Source organism: Dendronephthya gigantea, unplaced genomic scaffold (assembly GCF_004324835.1).
Source record: "Dendronephthya gigantea isolate DGI-Jeju-01 unplaced genomic scaffold, DenGig_1.0 000031F, whole genome shotgun sequence".
Classification (NCBI taxonomy): domain Eukaryota; kingdom Metazoa; phylum Cnidaria; class Anthozoa; order Malacalcyonacea; family Nephtheidae; genus Dendronephthya; species Dendronephthya gigantea.
Window position 1 is genome coordinate 433,400 of NW_021163041.1, and position 26,732 is coordinate 460,131.

The 26,732-nt window shown below is 36.8% G+C and overlaps 2 protein-coding genes and 1 pseudogene across 2 annotated transcripts; 1 reads left to right on the forward strand and 2 right to left on the reverse strand.

Moving 5' to 3' along the window:
* Positions 1–158: 158 nt before the first annotated feature.
* On the reverse strand, positions 159–13,282 carry LOC114524604 (coronin-7-like). The gene is made up of 29 exons (XM_028545741.1): positions 13,033–13,282; positions 11,853–11,952; positions 11,489–11,560; positions 11,120–11,190; positions 10,957–11,031; positions 10,389–10,430; positions 9,938–10,004; positions 9,693–9,769; positions 9,007–9,054; positions 8,331–8,417; positions 8,051–8,133; positions 7,742–7,796; positions 7,481–7,538; positions 7,017–7,162; positions 6,465–6,560; positions 6,195–6,305; positions 5,635–5,949; positions 5,439–5,547; positions 4,939–5,025; positions 4,461–4,603; positions 4,170–4,274; positions 3,455–3,543; positions 2,853–2,991; positions 2,286–2,375; positions 2,010–2,126; positions 1,688–1,823; positions 1,395–1,486; positions 758–847; positions 159–479 (listed from the first exon to the last, which is right to left on the reverse strand). The coding sequence occupies exons 1-29, from the start codon at positions 13,090–13,092 to the stop codon at positions 471–473; spliced, it is 2,769 nt and encodes a 922-aa protein (XP_028401542.1). The 5' UTR covers positions 13,093–13,282; the 3' UTR covers positions 159–470.
* Positions 13,283–14,303: 1,021 nt separating this feature from the next.
* LOC114524667 lies at positions 14,304–15,102 on the reverse strand (annotated as a pseudogene).
* Positions 15,103–17,330: 2,228 nt separating this feature from the next.
* Positions 17,331–26,231, forward strand: LOC114524556 (mucin-5AC-like). Its single transcript, XM_028545670.1, has 2 exons — positions 17,331–17,441; positions 21,541–26,231. The coding sequence occupies exon 2, from the start codon at positions 21,569–21,571 to the stop codon at positions 25,301–25,303; it is 3,735 nt and encodes a 1,244-aa protein (XP_028401471.1). The 5' UTR covers positions 17,331–17,441; positions 21,541–21,568; the 3' UTR covers positions 25,304–26,231.
* The last annotated feature ends 501 nt before the right edge of the window (positions 26,232–26,732 follow it).

Here is a 26,732-nt window from a genome sequence, read left to right on the forward strand (position 1 = left end):
ATACTGGCAGTTGTACGATACTGCATGCTATACCAGAACCATACTCCAAGTACCGCGATACTGGCAGTTGTACTCCATTTATCGTTCCCAAACTGGCAGTAATACTATATTTCTAGTAAATTTCCATACTCTCTTAGCAGTACCTGTTGTTTGTAAGAGTGTTGCACATCCCACTAGTGTCATATTCCCTCCCAGCAGTACCTGCTTGACCATAATCTAGTGAGTCGTGATCACACAAAACACCCTAGTCTCTATAGGTATATGTGATGTTTATGTTATAAAACTTTTTGAATAAAATATATTACGCTTACAAATAAAGAATGAATTATTTTCTACAAATATTTTGAACAAAACACGTTGTCTATTCCGATTTAGTAAATGATGATAAATCATAAATGATAATATTTCGTTAAATTATCTGAATAACTTGTCGAGGTAGGATACGATACGTATAAATTTCAGCGAGTTGCTCAGTCATCCTAAAGATTGAAGAAACATATATCAATGTTTCGACTAAACATAATATATACTTTTAGTCCCAGTGTATATGAAATATAAAACGTCAGTGTTTTTAGTCCCAAAACTCTTCAGTGTTTTTAGTCCCAAAACTCTTCAGTGTTTTTAGTAAGTTTCTTCACAATCATCATCAGAGAAAAATAAATATTTAGCTATGCATCTGAACATGTGGTTTTGTTCTACATTCATGAAGTTCCGTATTGTAATAGGAGAGAATACAATTTTTGCACTTTCGTCTTACCCATTCACTCTCATCAACTCCTTCTGTAAGATCCTGTGGTAATGGTACGTCATCGTAATTGGTAAGTTTGCCAGACATTGCATTTAGTAGCTAAAAAAAATATTGAATGCAAACATTGTTGATATGAATATTTCACATAAATGTTTTCATGTCAATGTACTGACTTTAGTCAAAGGCAAAATGGACGACTTGCGTTTTAGACTAATTTTTGATCGAAGTAACCTGAAGAAAAATCATCACAGCTAGAAAGATCTTACTTAAATTAGTGCAAATGCAAAGTTTGGCTGCGAAATTTTGTAAAATACGGAAAATATAGCGATGCGAATTAAGTTTGGTATACTTTTGTATTACGCGCGGAAATGTGTAATGTGTTAATGAGAAATAATGTGAAATGTGTTACAAACTTCCGGCCGTAATAAAAAAGTATACAAAATTCGTGAACTTCGCATGGCTACTGATATTTTCCGTAATTTACAACAACTCGCAGCCAAACTTGGCAGTTTCACTAATTTTAGTAAGCTCTTTCAGAAAATGTCCTTTTTATCGCCGAGGTAAGAAATTAGTCTAAAGCGCAAGTCGTCCATTGAGAAAAAAGATACTCTCAAGACCCTCATCACCCATCATCACCCTTGATTACCTCTTCCTTCTTTTGTTCATCTGTTTTATATTCTTCAAGTTCAACATTGCTTTGATACTTCTTTACCACTTCAATCTTTGGTGCTTCACTCACTATCAAATTGAGTTATCCTTGAATTTTAATTATTTAATGATATTTGTTCAATGATGTACAATGATGTACAATGATACAAATCTTAACTGATTGACTGATATGGCAGGTTTGTTTGACGTTTTTTTTTTAGAATTTTTTTAAACTAAAAAAGCGAAATCACGCTGTCTGACAGACAGACATACAACAAAAAATACACATACATAATTTCATGCCAGACGGTCTCAAGCTAATCTTTCGTTGTTCCTTGTTTCCACCGCTTAACCAATCGGCAGCGTTTATTGCAGGTTCCCACGTGACTGTTGTGTCTGAAAATATGTCGTCTTGGAAATATTCTTTCTATGGAAAATAATACACATATGTATATAGCTATTGATTTAATTCGTATATGAATTATATAAATACATAGTACCGACCGTACATCTGAGGAACGTAGAATATGACGTAAATTCTGACCAATTATGTCAAACTGTTAGCACTTTCTCATTACCCAGACATGTGATTCTAAAAATTTTAGAAACCTACCTGAACTCGAGGAACTGAGACCACAAATGGTTCTATGTAAGTCTTTGTCAAACGTAATGCTTTCATGAACTCTACTTCCTTGACGTTACAAGATGTCTTCCTGAGGAATGAAACTGCCTAAAAGCATGAAAAAATTTTGATCAATTTCTAAAAACTGAAAGAGATCAAGAAGAGACAAATCCATAATGAAGTCAATGCTTCAAAGGAAGGGAACAATGACCAGGTAACTAGACAAGGTAACAATGGTAACAACTACACAGCATTTACTGCACTCACCTGGTGGGCTTCAGGAACTTTGATATGAGATAATTCAAAAAGATGCGGAGGTTCTGAGATGATCTCATAAGTAAATATGTTGGTGTCGCCCTGTCAGAAAAAAGTAAGTAATACAAGTAAACAAAATATAAGAAATTCCTGTTTCAGACGTCAAACTTTTCATGCGCCGAACCTAATATTAATGAACTAAAGTTCATTTGCATTCGATTCGGCACCTAACAGACAAATTAGCCCCGTTTACACTGCACTCGATTTATTGGCACGGCACGGCCAAAATGGGTACCCGTGCCCATTTCATCCGTGCCCGGCCTTTGTTTTGGTAGCCTGAGCACTAATAAAATTGGGCACGGGTACCCATTTTAGCCGTGCCGTGCCGATAAATTGACTGTAGTGTAAACGGGGCTATTTAAACACATATAAAAAATACAGCATATGGCTTCACTGGAAATGTTCAAGCTGCGTGGAAAACGTTCAATAAAAAATTTCAAACCGTCATAACGTTGTAGTAACTTTAATAATTTTCAAATATTATTAAAATGGTTCATCATTACCTGGCCATCATATTACCTTAGAACTTAAGAGGCATACTCCAGTGTCCGGGTCCATATAAGGGATCAGGGTTGATGGCGCATTATCAAGTTCCACTCTGGAAAGTTCTTTCATTAGGTCCCGCGAATCGTACAGGGATATTTGCCGACGTTTCGACCTGCATGGATGGGGTCGAGTTTAATTTATAAAACATGATACGAAATTGAATATTTTGACACCTTTTATGCCTGGTTGCCATTGGCTGTCGCAATCTAGATCGATTGTTCCCTTGGGTAGGTGTTGTGAACTGCCAAGAAAGGTATACCTTTTCTGCACGACTACGATGGAGGGGATCAAGGGTCGATCAAGGGTCAACTGGTGTTTCTACCCCCACCCTCTACAAAACCACACTGGATTCATCCCTGCGGTTAAAACGGGTTATCTGCTCGTAAAAACACCTAGAGACGGGTTCGGTCCAGTACATGTCGAAATGATCCGGTTACGAGGACGGGTCCAGTGTTGTTATCATTTAAGAAAAACGGATTTCTTATGTCTGCTTTTAGATCAAACACAATTTTACATTGTTTTGTGTAGTTCGACCCGACACGTGAACATTCATATAATTGCACCTCTAACGATACCTGTCAAATCCAGTAACAAGAAGCCAGTCACCATAAGGTCCCGCCCAAGCAATACGACCACCTCGGCCACCAGCAGGGCCTGAGCCCAACTAATTCAAAATAAAAGATATCAAATGAGTACATTTTGAATTTTTTACTGTATATGTTGAGCAGACCTGTCAAATGAAATCACTCCCTTCTATGGCAATCTCTTGAACCCCGATCTTATGTTGATAAATAACCCGGGTCAACCTGGTACACCAAGGCTCTTATCTCATGGGACGTATAAGAACCGTTCTACGAGATTAATTTGAAATAGACTTCATACTCATGGAGCAAACGAGCCCTCGTTAAGAGATCTAACTCTTCTCAACAATTCTTCTCAATCCTGAATCTTTCGTGTTTCTATATTCTTCGTTTGCATGTGATATCATAATTTATCATTAGATGCTATCAATTGGTTGATTCAACAAAGTCTGTCTTCAGGAGAACAAACTAAGGTTTTCGTTTTTTTAGAATTATGCAACATTTGTTGGCTTTTATTTAAGGTGATATTTGGCGGCCTTTAAAATATACAGTAACGATAATAATATGATTTGTGCACAAGCATCGAAAAATTAACCATGATAACCTATTCGTTCATATAGTATCGGCTATGCATGCACAATTAAAAATTCTAATACATTATAGCTATAAATGCGTATTGTAAGTAATAAATAATGTTTTTTCTTCTTACCCCTTGTGAAGATGTACTTGCTCTTGGATCAAATAATCTGATATTCTGATCACGGGAAAAGGTTGCTAACAGGTCCCCAGTGTTCTTCCATGCGAAACTAAATAACTAAATTTATAGATTTTTTGCCATAAGAATCACTTCCCAGAAGGAGGGGAGGGGGGTGTTGACTCATAAAGAGGACGGAGCCAAATTGTACCTTCTCGATGAAGCTCGGTATAACCGACCATTGCGCCAAAAGGTGCGTGAAGACTTATTAAACACACGGTATATTGATTCATTTGATTGACTCACCGGTTCAAGATGTCCCCCAAGTGAAAGTGCAACCGTCTCCTTATTCACATCCCAAATATTTACAGATAGATCATAACTAGCTGACGTGAGAATATTGTTGGCCGTAGGATGATAACGCACGATCGTTGGTCGATCTCTATGTCCTGCGGTCACAAAATAGCAGAAGAAACATATTACCATGATCATGAATAGGTATAGTTTTGTATTTGAAGGTAAATAAAAGGAATTGAGTTGATAATATGATCATTTCATTGATTTATTTCTACCTGGAAACACATAATTTAAATGAAGAATAAGCTGGTGACTTGAATGAGATGATCCTATAACTCTCGATAATAGTACTTCTGTAACCTGTTTAGAAAGCTACTCTGCTCAGAAGCTCTTGTCTATCTTCTGACGTAGTATTGTCGCTAAGATCTTGATAACCTGATTACCAAACCAAAAAACAACTCATAGGAAAATATACTTTATTTTTTACCTTTGAGGACCGCGTTCGGTTCATCTGTTGTTTCTTTCAAGCCATCAGCACCAGTTTTCCATAATTTAATGCTCCCATTTTCACAAGCTTCACCGGAAAAGAAGTCGCAAGTTCAAAAAGAAGCGCTAGTGTCAACGTTTTTCTGTCAATATTCAATCCTTGAGACATTTCCTTGAGACATTTATGCTCAAGAAGGGGCGTAACAATAGAACGATAATGGGGGGGGGGGGATGAATATTCATATATTCAGTTCTGCCCGACGGATTCCTATTGTAAGCTATTGCACTTACAATAGAAATCCGTCTGGCAGAACTGGATATATGAATATTTACCCCCCACCCCCATATTATCGTTCCAGTTACAACACTGCGCTCAAGGTTTATAATTGACAATATTATCCCGCCTACTATTAGTACTATACTGTCCAAAATAAGCAACGAGCAGTATCATCTTCGAAGTTTAAATAACTTCTTCGTTTACATATATACTGGTGTACATACCTACAGCTATCGTTTCCTCATCAAATGGATTCATGACAAAGTCCATTACTGTGCATTTATTTTCTAATACGGGAAGACCGGTTTCAGGGAGACGACCTGTGTTAGCCAACTAAAGAACGAAATTTTAATTTTGCTATACATGTATTGTGAATTCGCAAGTTATCATACAATCAAATTGAAGAAATAACAAACAAACCTCTACGACAGCAATTTTTCCTCCTGGTCCCTCGAGGGGTATCGCTGCACGTTTTGAGTTGCACTGAAAACCATCGCATTCCCCAAAGATTGAGGTGTTGATGTTCCTCACGTTTTCAATATATTGACTGCGGTGCAACGCTGAGCCCTTAAGATGACGGAATTTTGAATGATATAAACTTAAAAAGGTTTTGTGTGGCCTTTTGTATGTTGCCGATGTATCAGAGGACCCAGAATCTGGTTGAGATTTGATTGAAGTTGGGGTATTAACTTCTTTGGACGCAGAAGACGAGACTGGAGGTGGGGCAGCTTCACTCTGAAATAATATCTTTATGTTAGCAATTATATCTACCAAGGATTGTGACAAAGTACATGCACATTAACTATATAGGCATTGAATATACAAATATAAAAAAAGGCAGTGTTTGTCAGTCAAACAAGTAGATTTGCATGTCCAGCTAAAAAAAAAATTGGCATGAAAAACAAGTCAAACAAATAATGTCGATAAGACTGTATCGTGTGATCGTAGTACGATGACGAGTAATCTTGGATTGTCTGTACCTTGACAGGTTTTGGTTTTTCTTGTTGAGATTTGACTTTAGCAGGTTGGTCATCTTTTTTCTTCAGTTCTCTTACTGGTCTTTTCGATGGATCTAAACTTATCTTTGATCTCTGGTAAATACATAACAAATCTTATGTCATGTCTTTACAATGAAATCTAGCCGTTACAGAAATAATCACCTACAAAATTCCTGCTACGGCGTCTAATTTTAGCTTTAATAGTTCGTTTTCAATCATAAGTTCCATGCAATGATTAATAGTTACGTATACCTCTGTATTTCCACCTTGGAACCATTCCTCTGATGTCATGGCAGGTTCCCAACTGTGTGTATCAGGAAACAGGTCAGCATGAAATTCACGATATGACTAAAGTTTCAAGTAGACGTTTTTCAATTTGAAGCACATCTAACAAATTTTAGTAATATTTGCGTGTTCACCTCGTTCATACCTAATGCACCATGCACCACCCTTAATACCAACAAGCCCTTCGTTTGCGGCACATGCAGTAATCGGGCCTGTTAGTACTGCTAGTGAGAGTGTACTGAGCTCGAAAAAGCTCTACACAACTTGCCACAAATGCCATATATTGTGACAAGAAATTAGAACTCAGTACAAAATTATATACTTTAATATATTATTATGAACTGTTGTTTAGTAGACGACCGACGACGATTGGAATATTTTGCATCTAAAATTTCAGGCTACATGCATGTATCTAGCAGCTATCCAATGGAGGGTTTTCAAAATAAGATAAATGATGGTGGAAATCGGAATAAAAACGGATTGTTTAAAATTTGTTTCAAAATGAATCATGGATTTAACCTTTCTAGGCACGCGGTAACGTATAGGCATAATAGAGGCTTTTGTTAGAACCATGAGACGTAGAACTTCTCCAGACATAACATCCAGTGCAAGCTTAGGGATCAACGTTGCTCCTTTTAATTGCTCTGTTACACGATGAGTGGACACTAAAGAAGATAAAAAATAGTTGTTGTTCCCGGTCGTATTGAAGTGTGTCTTCACGAACAACTGTGAAATATCAACTTTAAAGTAAAAATTATCTCTGCTCACGTTTGCACACATTGCATTAAATATGAACAAAAAATATATGAGGCCATGCAAAAATGAGGTACCATATCGAGAGAAAATATTTATAGTAAACGTTTTCATGAAAAAGATCATGATGATGAGTGCAAAAATCCTCAGGCGGGAAAAGTAAAAACCTATTAATAACGTATGAATTGTGAACCTTTTTTGAATCTAATACTGATATACAGCATTATTACCTGGATTTAAATGTGGTGCGTTACTTTTTACTTCAATGAAGTGTACACTTGTTTCACCCTAGGGAATTCAACATATTTAAACAGGAGCACAGAAAACCACTGAAATTCGAATCACAAGATCTGTCTGAAGTAAAATACGTCTAAATACTACGAAGTCTTCTTTTGATTCATTAGATTTAATCCCACAATGTTTCCTGTTACAAATTAGCCGACGAAAACCAGACTGTGTGGCTTTTGATTTATTGGCGACAAAAATATTACCTTGGCAGCCAGTAGTAACATGTTAGTGTCTTGATCATAAAACATCATTGGTATCCTATAAAGATTAGAATTCTTGCCATTCTGAAAACGGTAATTATCTCTTACGCACTCAATTTTTGGTATGCGTACAAAGCACTGAGCTATACTATAATTCTTGGAGGGAGTACTCCTTGAATTTCAGTAACTTCGCCGCCATCTTTTTTGCTTCACTCGATGATGGCGAGCACTCCATCCAGGAATTATAGTATAGCTCAGTAGAACAAAGGCTCGTTAACGTCAGCGGTATATTCTTTGGTTACTTTTTCTTACCCGGATGAAGACCCCACCGGCAACTGCTTTAAACTAGTTGATAGATTACGTGTATCCCACATTCCAAGCTCTTGTTGTCGTGACTAAAATATCATAGTTTAATATATATACAATATTGAAATCATCAGCAAATTTGTTTACATTTTTCAGGCTGAGCCAATCAGAATGGCTAAATTTATTTAAAATGAGCACAGGGGAAAAGGAAATCGAATCGCTCTGTCCTATAAAAGATCTAAGTGACGTCATGGACGTTTAAGGAAGGATGATATTTAATAATGACCTTGTTAATCCCAGTTGCAAGGATCTGATCTTCATTTCCAACCCACTGCACACGAGTTTCCTTTCCTCCACCAAATGCTGTAGTCTCCTGTAATATTTAACGCACGCATAGACATATATAAAAGCCTTGATAGTGACATTTTCTTTATTCTATACAACATGCAAAGAAAAGTCAGCTATGAATCCTCGCTATCCTGCTATGAATTCTCGCCATATTTGGATTTTTGTCAACAAATATCTATGAACAAAACCGAGGCGCGCAAGATGAAATTCAACCCTCCGAACACTGTTTGCTGAAATGCAAGTTTAAGGCTGAATAGTCGTCTGCGTCTATAGACATTCTCTTGCTTATCTGGCTTATTTTTTCATCTAATAATTCAAGCTAAAAGACGTCGACAAATATGTTAGTAAACGTGGAATGTCACACATTATGGGCACTGTTTGTTTCATTTTTGTTGATAAAAATACTCGGTTTCAAAGCTTAGTCAGTGCACACTCAATCTTTATCCTGCATTCCTTTATCTGTTTCTGCATGCACACGTCTCAAAGATCAAAAGATAAAACCTACTTCGAACCCCTATAGACTCTAGAGTCTAGAACAAGTTGTTCGGACATATGATTTCCAGATTTGAAATATTCTTAGCTAAAATCATTCCTGAAGGCATATAATATCTTACTTGTGCCAGTACTGAAGTACGTGGATCAATTATCCGGATCTTTTTATCCTACAAAATATTAAAATTATGTTTACTGTACATGTGTATTTCAGCTCACTCCCAAGCTTTCGATTTTCAACACTGACCATTTACATCAAGTAACACAATATAACCTATGTGTTTTATACATGTACATGGTACACGCCCAAAAAGGTTCAAGTTGTTCTCGGTTGATGAAAACATCGCTGTGATACATCTCGAGAACATAGTTGTAATCAAGCAACTAACAGCGGCACAACATTGCTTAGGCCCTGTCCACATGTATCCGGTTACTTTTAAAAACGGAGGTTTTTTATCCGTTATTTGGCCTTGCGTCCACATGTAAACGGCGTTTTCGGTTTTCGAAAACGCTGTCCAGAGTGGAGTTTCTCGTTCCGCTGTTTTATCAACTGGGAGCTGGGAACAACTTAAGCGTTTTAATTTACAGCCTTGTATCCAATTTCACAAAATTGCTATATTAGTCTCTTACACTTTATTCAAACCCATCCAGTTAGTTTACGCTTTCCTGTGAATGTGACTGGAGGAAAACGATCACTGTATTTTAAGTGAATGATCAGCCAAATTTCCACGCACGGGAAACGAACACGCAACTCATAATATAATTTATAAGATACATTCTCTTATATAGGACAGTTGGTCTAGTGTACCTTGCATCCTGTTGCAATTTGACTGCCATCTTCTTTCCATGTGATACTTTGAACAATATCACCATGTTCGTTGAAAGCTTTTTAAACGGAATTTTAGGATATAAGATTAACGTTAGGATTTGTTTTAGGGACGTTAGAAAAAGAGTAATAATATTAAGGGCAAAGATTATTATATCGGGGGTGCTTGGGGAGGTTGGTTTAGCGCTACAGAGAAAAGTAGAATGTTGTTGTTGGTCGATAGTTACAAATTTTGTCTTTGCCACGTGAGATATCCCATATTTTAACATCATTGCCAGCAATAGAAGCCAAAACCTTGTAATAAAAGTATAGAGGTGATGATCCCAACTGTAGAAAAGTTCCAAGAAAACTGCTTATTCATTACAAGGTAAAAACGGAAACCACGCATTCAATTATTGTTTAGCTAGGATGCCATTGTTGCGGCTAAACAAGGTATCCCGGTTCCGCTGGAAAGCCTAAATTCCTTAAAATTTAGCCTAGATTCATTAAAATGGGTGATTTTGATCTTGCTTGACTATGAGGTGGCCTGCTACCAGTTTTTAACACGGCTAACAACGCTCAAGTTATTTCTTGTTGATAAAACAATGCTGCGCTGCACCACACAACATGGTTGTTATCAAGTTGCAACAACTCGTTGTAGGAGAAAGCCTAAATTCCCTCGGAAAATTTAAAACTTACATTTTCAGCAGCAGGGTTGAATAAAACAGCTTCCACGGGTTTCTATACATAGAAAACAATTCATTATACTTTTATATACTTTTTATTATTAAATTTTTGTATACTTTTTTGTATTACAGACGGAAATTGTTACCATAGTAAAAAAATGTGCAAACTTTGCAAGGCTATGTTTCCCTAATTTTACAACATTTTGCAACCAAACTTAATTGCATTTTAGTACGCTCTTTTCAGCCGTGATTGCAATGTCACACATAGATAAAAAAGTAGTCGTATAACGTAGTAGTCTATAATGAAAAAGTCTATTGTTCTCTTTCAAATCGGTAGTAATGACTATCTGTGAACATCCGTAATTCTGCAGTTATAGATGGGCATGGTTAACAATTATATAATCATTTTTATAGCCAGTCACACTAAACCAAAAACTTTTTTTAATTTAGATTCCACCCTTAGACTCTACAACAAAATAAGTTTTTACTTCCTTTGATAAAATACACTAGTACAAGTAATATAAGTACTAATACAAATGGTTAAAATCTTGTTTTCATGTTGACACAGCCGAACATTTTACCTGTTTACTCAATGTAAGTTCTGGATTAGAGATATCATCTGCATTATGACTTTCTGGAATGGTCCAAATCTTTATCTACAGGAATGCAATGTACATAGGTATGAACATGTTTTTTATGGTAATTGGAAAAGACATTTTTCTCATGCAAAATAATGTGACCTACTGAGCAATCTTTAGAGCATGTGGCTAATAGAGATTGATTAAATGGAGAAAAGCTGAAGTCATTCACAAAATCTAAAAAGCATAATAATAAGTTCCTTTTCAGGAGAACAATATGAAGAAAAAACTTGTAAATTACAATGTTAAAATATGTTAATTAACAATTTGAATTCAATAAAATATAAAGAAAGGAGAAATTGCTAGCATTTCCTCCCTATCCAATGGCCATACTTCTGACAACAAAACAATAATACTATACATGCATGTGTCCAGATTTTTAAGCACTTTGTTCCCTTTATACTACCATCCAAAAAAATTATATCTGTCTTGCATTGACATTAATACCTATTATGGATTCTAATTTTCAAGTTACCTGCATGAGATGACAATACAAGAGGTTGTGACTTTTCTTTTTCTTGATATGGCAACACAGATAAGTGACCTCCTTTTAATTAAAAATTATAATTACTTAGTACACAAGTAAAATATGAATGAGAGTATGAAGACAATAAGACAAAGTGTGTTCTTGATGGAAATTTAAAACATGAGTCTGAATTAAGTTGGAGCTACTGTAATATGTAGGAATACGTTTTTCTCTTTAGTCTATGTAAAAAGCCATCTATGTCACGGTTAATTTGAACACAGAAGGCACAGTTATTCTAGCATAAAAATATTAAATTAATTCTGTGATATCCAACATATTAGAAATGACCAATTACTATAAAATGAGTAACTACCTTGTCCACCATCTGTGTTGAATGCTAAGAAAGTAGAGTTTGCTTTAATATGAGTTCCAAATGAATCAACATCACCAACTTTGATCCCTCTTATGCAATCCTAGAAAACAATCTTGATTAGTATCAAATAAGCACTTAATACAGTTATCATTTATGGCAACACCACCACCAAACCTTTCCTTGATTATACCACAACCATCTATAACTACTGACTTGTGAAAGATGCATCTTAAACAGACCACCCTGCTTATATATAACTGTGAAGAATTTGGATGTAAATTTTAATTTTTGTTGTAACATAATAAAAAGTGGTGCAAGCCAATTAGGGGCACAGCAGCATACCTCCCTGCAAATTCTTGGAATTTCACACTCTCTAAAACCCTGTCTGCATTTCAGACTGGATTATGTTTTTGTAAACTACCAACTATTTCAGTAAAGTTCCCCAGTCCTTGAATACAAATTGCCAGATTCTCAAGTGCAAATTCACTAATTGTGCTCATCTTGCTATGCAACTAACCATTTTAATTCAAAGGGTATTAATAAAATTAATAACTACTAATACTAGATTTGTACTAAAGACTAAATAACAGTGGATTAAAGTTAAAATATAGCCAAACAATAAGCATAATTTTATAATAAAGGCTTTCAGCACACAGCTACAGTCCCCTCCCCCCATTGTTTTGATTGCAAACACCTTGTTCTGGTAGTTGTCAATAATGTCAAACATGCTGGCCTTTAGCTTTTTAGGAGTGGTGACAATGACCACCGCAGCCATGCATGCAGAAAATTTTCCCATAAACACTAGGTCAGGACTTTCTTCTCTAAGTTTGTTAGTGCTAGTATTTTGTCATCAAAATGGCCTTTCATAAATTTTAAAATCACCCAATTGAAGTAAGCCCACACCTATAATCGTTGTTCCTCATGAAAGATATTAGTCATATTATTCGTTCTATACAGAAATATTTTCTGTATTTTGGGTGACGGTAAGTACATGAGCCTCAGTTTCGCTTGTGGCGGCGTACAACGATACCACTTTTAGTGCACTTAAATTGCACAACCGTGCAAAACATATATATTCATTATATTGTATTAAATATTTGTATTAAAAGCGAAATACTATTACTCAGTATAATTAAGTTATTTAAAAAACACCTATGCAGGCTATGCAATCATAATTTACCTGTGTCTCTGGATTCTTCGGTGTTGCGTTCTTGTATTTCCATGTTTTAAATCGACTCATGTTAAAGTGGAAGAGGAAAAAAATACTGAAATGTCAATGAAACTGAATGTAAGTCTGAAACGACAAGTCAATAACAATTTTTCTTACTTCCGGTTCCTCCGCGGCGCGTGGACGCCTTCGTGGATGTTTTCGCGTGGATTTTGGAACAACGCGAACGAAGCGAACGAACAGTCCGAATTCATATTCGCCAAAAAATGGCAAATACGACCATGGTCATATTCGCCGGAAAATGGCAAATACGACCATGGTCATATTCGCCGGAAAATGGCAAGTACGACTATGGTCATATTCGGCGGAAAATGGCAAATACGACCATGGTCATATAACTCCGAACCCATCGAACCAGATCAATGGTCCGAAGTCCGAACATGTACAACTTTAGCGCACGCGCTGAACGGAGTTGTTGAAATACAGTATGACAGAAAGTTTGAATAGCAATTTTGATTTTTGAAACAAAAACGGTTAAACAAACATTCGTTAAAAGCGTCCTAGCATTAAAGCACAGATCGAAATTATTATATTTTTGGACCAGGATCTGGTCCCTAACCGCTGCTAATCTTCTTCTTCTTCTTTTTGTTAGGGGGCGACGCTCTTTGAAAAAACCCTAAGGCTCTATCATTACTTGTTTGATCGGAATGAAACTTGGCACAATTATTCTAAGCAATATTCCGCATCGATTGACGGAGTTCGAATTTTTCAGTACTTTTGACCGTTGAAGCAAGTTACAAGCAATTCTTGACTATACAGTATGTGCAGCAAATGATAAATACATATCATTAATATTCAGCCAATATATCATTAATATTCAGCCTGTATAAGAATACGCAAACAATTAGAAATACATTGTCCTCTCTATTGTTGTAAATATACAATGCAGTTCAGAAACTCGGTCACGCAGTTCCTGGTCCACTATACAGGGTGTCCCAAAAAAACCGCAACCACTTAAATATGCAAGAATTTTAATATTGTTCGGGTTTGCACCATAGTTCAGCTAAAATGACTTTTAGCATTGTAAATGAAGGATTAAGAGCCATTTTCAATTCCCAGAGGTGCTTATCTATTGCGCTTTAGAGCTGTATTAATGTTCTGCATATTTAAGTGGTTGCTTTTTTTTTGGGACACCCTGTAGTACGATCGTACTTGTTGTTCAGAACAAAAGTTCAAACCAAAATTTACATAAATAGTATACACAATTACAATACAACGAAAGTTTAATTGTAGCGGTTGGTTAGTCCTTGTATATTGCGTAGACATTTGCCATACGAGTCAACTTTAATGAACGTCATCAGTAGTCTGAGGTACTCGGTTCTAACTTTCTCACAGTTTGAAAATGCAGCTATTATGCCTCCCGTTTTGTTCTTGAATGGAATTGGGGGCTCCAAATTTGGCCGTTTCTTGAAGGCGGGAGTGGGAAAGTCGGAATCGAGTCTGTAGCTTCGTAACAAATGAAACTGTGACATGTATTTTTGGTTTTTTAAAACCGGCGTGTACACTGGGTTTTCTAATATTGTAAGTATTCAAGGAATATCTTTGTTTGGAGGTAGAGGGTACGGGTCGCGCGCGTGAACTATAAATGCATGGGCCTCTTTGATCCGGTTCCGGTTAGATGTCACTTCACAAGCAACTGGGCATTGCCCTCTGTCGGTTCCTTTTTTCAAAAAGCCTTCGCTTACTGTTGGGGTGCGTTTCCATTGTCAACTGCATCGGGTACTCGAGTGAGATTTAGTGCGTCGAATGTGTAACGTACTGAAGGAATCTTGCTGCGTCGTCTTGCTGATATATTTTTGAAGAAAGAGAAGAGCATAACAGCACTTCCTGTGGCGATGAGAATGGCGATGAGGAAACGTTTTTTAAAACGTTGTATGAACATTTCGTTGAAAGCTTCTTGAGACGTGGCCGTCAGATGAGTGATTAATTTATTCTCCTGTCGGACAACCTGTATCGGAGGAATAGAGATATTATACGATCACTTTTTTTCTAATAGTCTAATACCTCTAATATCAATAACATATTGTTATTGTGGCAATAGTTATTAACAACCAAAAGATTTATAAAACTGATATACCCAATCATATTTGTTTGTCAATGAATGTTCTCCAATGAAACACAAGAACGCTATAAAACGACACGACCTTAAATCCCTACCCGCAGTATACACATACGACAACTTTCACACCTTCGCCTGGACAAAAACTGAACTACTGGGACGAGCACGAACAAAACACGCACGTGAATTCAAAGAAGCTTGGTTTAGTACAGACGACAATACTATTAACAGACATATCGATATTCCTGCAGTCTATCTGCAACTTAAGACAAAACGTAAGGACTCTATCAATAATCACATTAATGTAACTAATAATAACTTAAATCCACCCGCATCTGATACACAACAATCTAATCATTCCACAGCGACCATCCCTGACAACGAAATGCAGTCAACCATGACAACGCATCCCTCAACTACCACTCATATCAGATCAACTTAAAAACAACCAATCAGACGCTCTCAACGTATACAGAGTCTTAAAGAACAGCGCGAAACATAAATATATAAAGCTATACACATGTAAATAATTTAGATATTCTGAAGAAGACTCGAAGTACCGAGTCGAAAGCTCAATAAAAAACAATTTTAAATCCGGAGAACATTCATTGATAATATATATTATATATATATATATAATATATATATATATATATATATATATATATATATATATATATATATATATATATATCCCCACGAACAAAAATTCGCGAACAAGTCATTCAAATTTTAACAATAGTTGATTTCAATAGTTTTCGGGTTTTGGGGACACCCTGCACAGGTAATCCCCACAAGCAAAAATTGCGAACAAGTCAAGTAACTCAAATTTTAACAACAGGTGATTTCAATAGTTTTGGGTTATTTTAAACACCTGTATATGGCCTTCTGTACAAGTACGTCCGACGTGATGCTTCAAATTACTCTCATATTGTATAAGCATGGCAAAATTACTGTATATGCTGATTAATCAAGAGGAGTGCAGTTCTTTTGTTAATTGTACCGCAGGGTGTATGAAAAAAAGACTCGAAAAAAAGTCACGACTTAATATTCATATTGTTATTAAGCACAATAGTACAATAGTGCCTCTTTTTTTAACAGACTTTAGGTCTTTTTGAACCAAAAGATCGAGGTCCCATATTTCTCGGTAAAGACCGAGCAAGCGAGGTTAACGAGGTTAGTAAAAAGTTTATCTATATGGCATAAGGCGTATTTGCACTTGAAGGAAACAAGAAATGCATGAATTCGCATTAGTAGCCTGGTACGCATTTGATAAAATTAAAAACAAAATATTATTATATCGATTATTTTTTCGAAATTAATATATCCAGGTACAGGGTGTATACTAAAACAATTAGACAACTCGCCTTCGTTGTCTATTCGCTCATAGACAACTCGGACTCGTTGTCTAATTCAGTGTTAAAGTAGAAACACGCTTCTTGACCAATCAGCACGCGCGTACTATAAATGTTATATTATAATACGCATTGTTATATTGGTGCTGTGTATTAAATGTGACTGGTTCTTTCGTAGTCACATGACTTTGAATAAATACAATGTTTCCCACCAGGGAAGCAAGTGAAAAATTGTTGCCCGCATTTTTTCAGAACAAATTATTATTTTTTTTTTGGAACAAGATTGTCAGTGTGTGACATGTATGTTTTAATTCCTAAATCCTATATAACAAAGCACTTAACTGGCTTTGACAGCTGTTCGGACGATTGCTTGGTAAATTGGATTATATATTTCAAATGAGGCTATTTTATACTCTTTGGTCAGTGAGTAGCGAAAATGTGCTTAACCTGACTAATCCAGCGTGGTCACCGGCATACCCAGGTTTTTCAGATCTCCAGTCCATGGGGCCGGTTGTATAAAACTCGAATCCTAGTTACCTCAGAGATATATACACAACTCTGATTGGCCAATTCTGTCCTTAGCTACAGTTAAAAGTTAACTAGTCTTTTATACAACTGGCCCTGGTCTTTTAATGTGAAGTCGACACCCGTTGTTTGAAGATATAAAGCGCTTTATGTAACAGCTACCTTACAAACACTACCCTAAAATTTTACTTGAGAGAAGCTGCGTGTTAAAGGCCCGCAATTTTAAGAGACCTCCAGCTGATAGCGCGTTGTTATCGGTTGCTCCACCCACTAACTTATTCTATATACAGGCTTTACAGCACAGCGTTTCCAGACGGTTGTCTAAACATTGTGTGGCAAAGCAGGGTACTTTATATTTAATTAAAAAGAAAATACTCTAGGTTACAGATATCCTTCAAAGTGGTGAAAATACTGCATTAAAGGTACGCAAAGAGTTTCATTGACATTTGGTTTTGATATTTGTAACAGATAAACAAATAATCCTAGATTCCTAGTTCATATCGTTTGTTGGAGTGAAGGACTATTGAACTTTCTTGAACTCAACTATTTTTAATACACTAAATAAAATATTTGTATTTTCAAATATTCGTGTCAAATGATATTTAAGATACTCTATCAGGTTCAATAGAGGTAATAATCTAGCGTGTCTTTAATACATCTATCTGGCGACACACGAGGTTGTATTTTATTAAATACTTTAACTACCTGTTTATAGCAGTTGTTATAATTAATTGATAGGGTCGTGCGATGTCACATCAGTAATATGACTACAGTCTACATGCTTAGGATTAAGTTACTAGAAATAATCCTAATGCTTTTCATTGAATATATTTACGTTTAGGTAATCACTGCCGCTTATGTGCATATTGTAGCCATGGATATGCACTAAAATATTATGTTGCAAGAGTCGATTTTCCTATGTAAGCCGCAATGTTTACACTTACAGACTAGAATTGCAAAGCAAAATTTCAAGTTGTATTTAAATATAAAGCGCAGGTTGAAATATCAGGACAGAATTAGGGACAGCTAGTGTAAAACTCCAATGTTTCGATAGTTTGATTTGCTTCCTTTAAGGCTGTATTTCTTTTCGCTTGAAATGCAATGGCCAAAGCCAAAGCGTTGACGTTGTTACTTGTATATAATAATATATTGTTGTTTTGGTGTCAAATTCTTCCGACTGCTCGTTCTGTTTCTTAATTAGTCTTGTCAGTGATGTGCGCTGCATTTGTGAAATGGAAAAATGTTTTGCAATATATCGAAGAAGGATTTTCGTTGTTTATGCACATTTTATAGTAAATATTCTAAACACGAAAGATGCATAATATATCTATTGTCATTGATATGATTGTGTTCTCGAAGTACGTAATTTTGAATAAAACAGCAGGTGTAATTAGGCATTGTCAGTGCCAGTAGTGTTTATACAAAAATTCGTATTTTACCACGCATATAACCTTCGGCAATATTTTGTAATATATATCAACATAGACGACCGCGCTGTTCAAAACGCGGTTTGCTAGTGAAACAAGAACTCATGAGTCATGTCATAATATAACTCATAACTAGGTTCGCCTAAAGGCCGGGCGGTGGTATTGGCAAAAAGTCATTCGTGGCCATTGGCGTAAGCCAGTTGCTCTCGGACGCGGGCGACTTTTCCGGCGACGTTTGGCACGAATGACCGAAGAGCAACTGGCTTACGCCAATGGCAATGGCCACGAATGACTTTGCTAAGCACATAGCTCTAGTGTGCGCCGGCCTTTATAGTTACACTTATAATAAGCACCGCGGTCCACGTGTATAAAATTTTATAAAATTTTAAGAAATAGCTGCAAGTTCGACAACAGGTAAAACAAGTTGTTGAAAGTATTTCGGTTTCCGGACCAAATGCAATGCCAGTCTAATACTTGTGATTGGCATTTTCTGACAGATCGATTATTAAACATCTGTTAAAAATTCACTAGCGGCAGCATGCAAACTGTCCAAACAGTATGTTAAGGCTGGTTTCAGACGTCGAAATTTTCATGTGCCGAATCAATTCAAATAAACCTAGCATCAGTTCGGCACTACATGGTCGTCTTGTTCACATCTAAAGGTTCTTAGCGAAAAAGCGATCGCGATGCAGGGAGAAGTGAAGAAGGTTGCAACGAAGGCTAATTTTTTCACAAGAAACTGGGGATCCAAATAATTAATTAATTTCAGAGACAGAAAAAGAGAAAAGTGAAGTCTAGGTTGTTCTAAAGATCAAACACAGGAAATTCGAGTTTTTGAGGAAGGACTTAGGGAGACAATGTGTACAATGTCTTCTTACCTTTACCGGCTCAAGAGCAAGTGAGATTGATCAGTGTCGAGCCGGCTGTTACAAATGTAAGGCAAGTCACCCAAATGTATGGCGAGCAGTATACACACAATTATAAATGGCTTTGTATGCAAATGCCAAAGTAGGCAAATCATATCTTATATATGCAAGAAAATATACTCCGTGACAAATTTGAAACAACAATATCGCGTAAGGGCCGTTCACAAAATGCGTGACGCTCTCATAGATATGGAAGGGTGTTTGAGAGAGTGTCACAGTGCTACGTCAGGTGCCAGGATGAGATCGTTTGATGACAAACTCGCAAAATAATTGTCGTTCTTACGTGCAAAAAGTCGACCAAAGCCCATTTAAATGCTAGGAAGAATGTTTGTCGCAACATTTTTGTCACTTCGCTTCGCGCGAAAAAATTCGCTTGGTAAAAAAACGGGGCTTTTATATTAACGAATCAGATATAAAGCATCTTATACTGTGTGTATGGGAGTCTACTATTAAGGCTAGTTTCCACTCAGGAAAATTCTCCTTTGGATCGGAACGGACAGGAAAATTTCCTTTGTCGGTGAGTTCCCAGGTTGCATTTATACAAAGGAAACTTTCCTGTCCTGTCCGATCCAAAGGAGAATTTTCCTGAGTGGAAACTAACTTTTAGAGAGAGAATTATTGATATTCGTTACCAACGTCACAGAAGGATACGCGGTTGACAAAAAATGGCCAAAAGAGTGTCACGTTTTTTCGTGAACGGCCCCTAACTAACATACGTTACTGAATATTAGCTTGATGTCACCAATGATCTGGAAAAAGTCAAAAAGGTACTATAGTATATTTGGCTGTCTTTATAATTGGGCAGTGCAACGACCGGGCGTGACGTGTGATGCAAAATAGTTCTAAATTAATGTATTCATTTCACTCATTTTTACCTTATTTATGTAAAGTATACCTGCATGTGCGATCTTAAGTCTTAACAATTAAATAACAAAATAATATTTGCGGAGACGAAGGCTGTCTGATGGATACACTGTTTTCGTACACAATCGCACGGAGCACAAAAACTATATCTATGACTATGTACTAGCTTCTTTCGCCCAAACGAAATCGATATTTCCAAATTTTGACCGATGTAGCTGTAGCCTGCAGGGCAACTCCATGCATGAGCCGCCCATGAAATTGAAAATTAATTATTCCTGCATGCCATGTTATCCTGAAAAATATTTTTCTTTACATTGCCCAAGCTAATATTTATCTTTTTCGTCAATTTCGTGTCTAATTACTTTTTAATTTTAAAAATTCTATCTCATATATACATCAATATAATCAGATAAACTGACAGTTAACATAACTTAAATACTGCATGGCTTAGAGCTGTTTTCCACTGTCCCGTTTTTTGTACGTACGTATACGCATGTAAAAGTTTAAAATAATTTAAATGATACATAATCGAATTTTGATGCATAGGGTTGAATTCTGTCGATGATTTGCTGTGTTTTTTCTGGCATGTACGTACGTGCAAAAAGCACGGCAGTGGAAAGCAGCCCTAAGCAAGGCCTAACCAGAAGCGTTCGGCATAAAAGAAGGGATATTTGCTCCGCAACCGAAGGCGACATCTCCGGTGACAATTCACTTTAAAAAAATAAGTCATTTCTCCTATTGCATTGTGGTATGGCACGTTATTGTGTCATCTGTATCGTTTGTGTAGAACATCATCAACACTGACAGTCAATGTTTGGGTTCGTAAAGTATACTCATCATTACCACAGAATACCTATCAGAAGTAGAACTCCTGTACTTTTTTCGTAAGTGTGATTCGTCACATAGCAAGTGCATTAAATTGAGGCAATCACCCCCCTGCGAATGTCTAAAATGACACCATTTTTTATATTGGCAGGGGGGTGATTGCCTCAATTTAATGCACTTGCTAAGTGACGAATCATGACGAATCACACTTACGAAAAAATAGTATAGAGTTCTCCTCCTGTGTCATTACCGTAGTTCATGGATGTTAGTCTTTATTCTATAACGTTTTGCGAGCCGCATAGGGAGAATCGACATCGTGCGGTATGCATGCAGTTTTTTACCCGACCCTAATCCATTTTGCCTTATTAATCAAACAATTCAGCATCGCGAATAGCAATGGAAATCAATAAGAAACATCGTGAATCAGTCATGAAGATCTGACTTTAATCCCAATTTGAATGTGATTTTTTTTGTTTTAGAGCGTCTGTTGAATTGTTAAACCAGAAGATGAAGTTGGTCTTGTATGGTTTGGTTATTAGTTGCCTAACAGTTACTCTCGGCCATTCATCCGGAGTAACATCTTCGTTAAATCGGTATGACACAAGTCCTACTACCGTTGTATCTAACTCAGCAAGTGTAAACATCCAGCTGTCTGGCTCAACAGCCCATTTGACCACTCCTATCGAAAGTGCACCTACCAATCCTCCTAAAAGTACATTATCTACAACAGCTGCAAGTGTCAGTTTAAAAACAGGTACCAGCACATATTTTACAACTAAATACACCAATACAACACCTGCGAATAATAACGCAACGTTTAGTGCGAAGTCGGATTCGTTTGGCATGATCAACCCCACCCATTCAGTTGTTCCAACAACCACTAAGCCAAGACTCATTCCTAATTATACCGTATCTTTTTCAACAAATGTTTCCCTCTCGGCATCAAAAACTCTGCCAGTTTTGTCTAGTATTGCAAACTTCACGCTAACAATGACAGTACCATCATCTATGTTAAACACTAACACGATGTCGAAAGAAACTTCCCCTGTATCCACCATCACCACGGGACCCAGTTTATCAGTCCTGCCAACTGATATGACAACAGCAGCAATTGTTAATACAAGTATGTCAAATATGTTTCCAAGAAATAACACCACGTTGACAGACAAAGGGACAGGTTCATTGTCTGCGATGGACATGTCTTTCTCATCAACACTTGGTCAGAATACTTCCATGCAATCCACTATGGCTCTGGGCAAAACTACATCAGCAGCATTACGAGCAACTAAATCACCGACTACAGCAAACCTTAAAGCATCGCAATCCTTTTTGGCAATTAGCAAAACCGCATCACAAACATTAAATTTGACCAAGTCTTCGATAAAAATGAGCGCAAAAACATTACAATCGAGCATAGCCACGTCAGAAATACTAAGTACGACCAAATCACCAAATGAAGTTGATGAAACAGCATCACCATCATTTATGAGAATGAGCAAAACCTCCTTACAAACATTTAATGTGACTAAGTCATCGATGAAAGCGAGTGCGGAAGCATCACAATCGAGCATTACCACGTCAGAAATATTAAGTACGACTACATCACCATCATTTATGAGAATGAGCAAAACCCCCACACAAACATTTAATGTGACTAAGTCATCGATGAAAGCGAGTGCGGAAGCATCACAATCGAGCATCACCACGTCAGAAATATTAAGTACGACCAAATCACCAAATGAAGTTAATGAAACAGCATCACCATCATTTATGAGAATGAGTAAAACCTCCTTACAAACATTTAATGTGACTAAGTCATCGATGAAAGCGAGTGCGGAAGCATCACAATCGAGCATTACCACGTCAGAAATATTAAGTAGGACCAAATCACCAAATGAAGTTAGTGAAACAGCATCACCATCATTTATGAGAATGAGCAAAACCTCCACACAAACATTTAATGTGACTAAGTCATCGATGAAAGCGAGTGCGGAAGCATCACAATCGAGCATTATCACGTCAGAAATATTAAGTACGACCAAATCACCAAATGAAGTTAATGAAACAGCATCACCATCATTTATGAGAATGAGTAAAACCTCCTTACAAACATTTAATGTGACTAAGTCATCGATGAAAGCGAGTGCGGAAGCATCACAATCGAGCATTACCACGTCAGAAATATTAAGTAGGACCAAATCACCAAATGAAGTTAGTGAAACAGCATCACCATCATTTATGAGAATGAGCAAAACCTCCACAAAAACATTTAATGTGACTAAGTCATCGATGAAAGCGAGTGCGGAAGCATCACAATCGAGCATTACCACGTCAGAAATATTAAGTACGACCAAATCACTAAATGAAGTTAATGAAACAGCATCACCATCATTTATGAGAATGAGCAAAACCCCCTTACAAACATTTAATGTGACTAATTCATCGAGAAAAGCGAGTGCGGAAGCATCACAATCGAGCATTACCACGTCAGAAATATTAAGTGCGACCAAATCACCAAATGAAGTTAATGAAACAGCATCACCATCATTTATGAGAATGAGCAAAACCTACTTACAAACATTTAATGTGACTAATTCATCGAGGAAAGCGAGTGCGGAAGCATCACAATCGAGCATTACCACGTCAGAAATATTAAGTGCGACCAAATCACCAAATGAAGTTAATGAAACAGCATCACCATCATTTATGAGAATGAGTAAAACCCCCTTACAAACATTTAATGTGACTAAGTCATCGATGAAAGTGAGTGCGGAAGCATCACAATCGAGCATTATCACGTCAGAAATATTAAGTACGACCAAATCACCAAATGAAGTTAATGAAACAGCATCACCATCATTTATGAGAATGAGTAAAACCCCCACACAAACATTTAATGTGACTAAGTCATCGATGAAAGCGAGTGCGGAAGCATCGATGATAACCACGACACAAATACACAATACGAGAAAATCACCAGAATCAAATGTAAGTACAAGCAAATCCACAACACTAACATTTAATGTGATTAAATCAATGAGCGATACAGTGAGTACAACGAGTAAAGTTGTTTCTACAAGTGCTTATATTACATCAACTCTGGTTGTGAAAGCTAGCATATCAGCAGAAGCACTATCGACACCAAAGAAAATCACATCGTCTGTTACGACTACACCCCCTACAACCTCATCAATGTTACCCGGGGCCACTAGTTTCTCGTTCACAGCCAGGAATAATTTGCTATCTACTACCATTCTGACGACCAGCTTGACAGTAACACATGTGTCGTCATCATTATTAAACCTGGACACCCAAAAGATCCATTTCTCGTCCCCTTATGTTACCTCGATGGCATATTCCTTAAGTTCTCAAGTATCGACGCCTTCCCCTTCTTCGCATGAAGTGGTCTTAGTTCGCCTTACTATACATGGAAATTGCAACCAAGCACTTGTCCAGTCAACCGAATTTAAAATAGCAGTTAAACAATCTTGCGGCAAAGTCCTGAAAATTTCAGATTCTAAAATAAACATTTCCAACATCAATTGTGGTTCCATTCTTGTGGATGTGGAAATAAAAAACGAGAAGGATAAAAACGTAACTCAGTTATTGACTGATGCTGTCAAAGACGAGAAACTAAATTTTAACGTAAGTGGAACAAGATTTGTAGTAACCTCAGTGAAAGAATTACCACGATCAACACCACCATTGCCGACGACAGGTCCGACTAGTAAGGGTGGCGATGGCGATGACAATACTGCATTAATAATATACATTGTATTTGGTTCCGTCCTGGGACTGGCATTCCTAATAGGGATTATAGCATTAATCGTGCGTTGTCGTCATGAGCGATCAACTGGTATGTTTCATCTCCCAAGCGAAGAGAACCTAGAGCTTAGTGGGTTTTCCAGTGGTGGTAAATCTCGTCATGGTGGAAATTTTTACGGAGAGCTACAACCTCAGCCAGAGGAGCACCACCGGATTCGCGGTATCCCTAATGAATCTGGTACCCTTACCGACGATATTGTAGAGAATTCCACAGAAAATAGCGGAGGTTTTGCGGGCAGTTTTCTTCCTGAATGGCATAACTTGCCAACAATGGAGATGTCAGATGTTAGTCATGAAGATACCAGTAACGAAAAGGACACGGTCCTCGTAACATATGGGAAAACAGGTGGTAGGGACAATAATGATTCAGGTAAAAACAACCCGGTAGTGTTTTATGAAAATATTGGTACAGTATGATTAATGAAAACACAGCTGTTGCATACTGTGTATAATTTACAACTAAAGTCCAAGGCAACTAGAGATCGTTGTTGCCTGCCAAACCTTAGTTTAGTGCAACAATATTTTTCTAATGGTATGGTATAGATGGTTGACTGTTAGAATAAAGAAAAGGTTTTCAGTCATGCTGAACATGCAAATATTTAAAGGCAAGGGTCGATTCATTCTTACCATTTCAAAAGCAAAGTAAATGAATATGTTTTGTTAAAATTAATCTTAAATGCGGGAGTTCATGAAGGAATAGGCCACTCATGTTTACGGCGTTACAAGCAACAGAGCAAAGGTCCACACGTTGAATTAGAATTTTCAATCACTATGATTATACTCAACCATTTAGATTATATCGGATGATAAGAAGTTTTAGATGATAACGATGTTTCGTGTAATGCCACCAGTTTGTTACACTTTTGCCTGTATTCCAAAAGCTCATCAATCACACTCAAACTCATTGAGTGCACGAGAGATCCCAATCTCGTCCTAACGATTCTATGACGGTATTTCAATTCAGCTTGATTTTAGTTCTTAACCCTAAATCATTCCATTGATTAAGAATTGACTTTGACATTGATCAGTAATAACAAAATTTCTATGTTACATTCAATGAGTTCTAGACGTCGGAGTTTGTGAACTAGGCTTCTTTTATCCATAGCCTCATTGGCCCTTAAGTTAATTTCACACAGAAATGTCAAATCGTGATGGTTCTATCTATGGCTTGCGAGAGAACATAATGCGCATGCATGTAATCAATCAAACTATATATAGGATTAACAATAATGGTAACCTAGCTCTATAGTTAGAGAATCGATATTTAATGAACTATTTATAATAATAAATCATAAAATAATGATGAACTCTCAAGTTAGATAATTGATATTTTGTACCTAATAAATCCTCCGGCGTCAGCGACGGAGTTGAAAATTCGCCTCGGTTTTATTTTGTTTTTGTGCTTTTTTTTTTTTTTTTTTTGTTTTTATTTTTCGTCGTCGCAAGTGTGTTTGGCGCGAAATAAACTGGTATTTGACCGTATATAGCTACGTCACAGTTTTGTCTCCCAAAAGTTGTGGTGCACAGCTCGAAATCTAATTTTCCGATGTGCGATGTGATTTCGCTGGCATGATACGGCAATCCCTCCAAGAGGAATAAACCGTTCTTTTGATGCTGTTCGATTAAGTTTCGATATTGGGGTATATTTAACACATGTAGATTCTGTTTTGTTTTATAAATATCGCTGCTATTCGCCGTTTAACAAGATATGGGCGTGTTGACACATCGCAGTTTGCACAGGATTGGAGATTTAATATAAGCACGAAATCAAAAGTGTAAGAGAAATGAACGTATCATGCGGTTTATTTACATTTTTGAACAATGGAACTTCTATACTTTTTAAAGT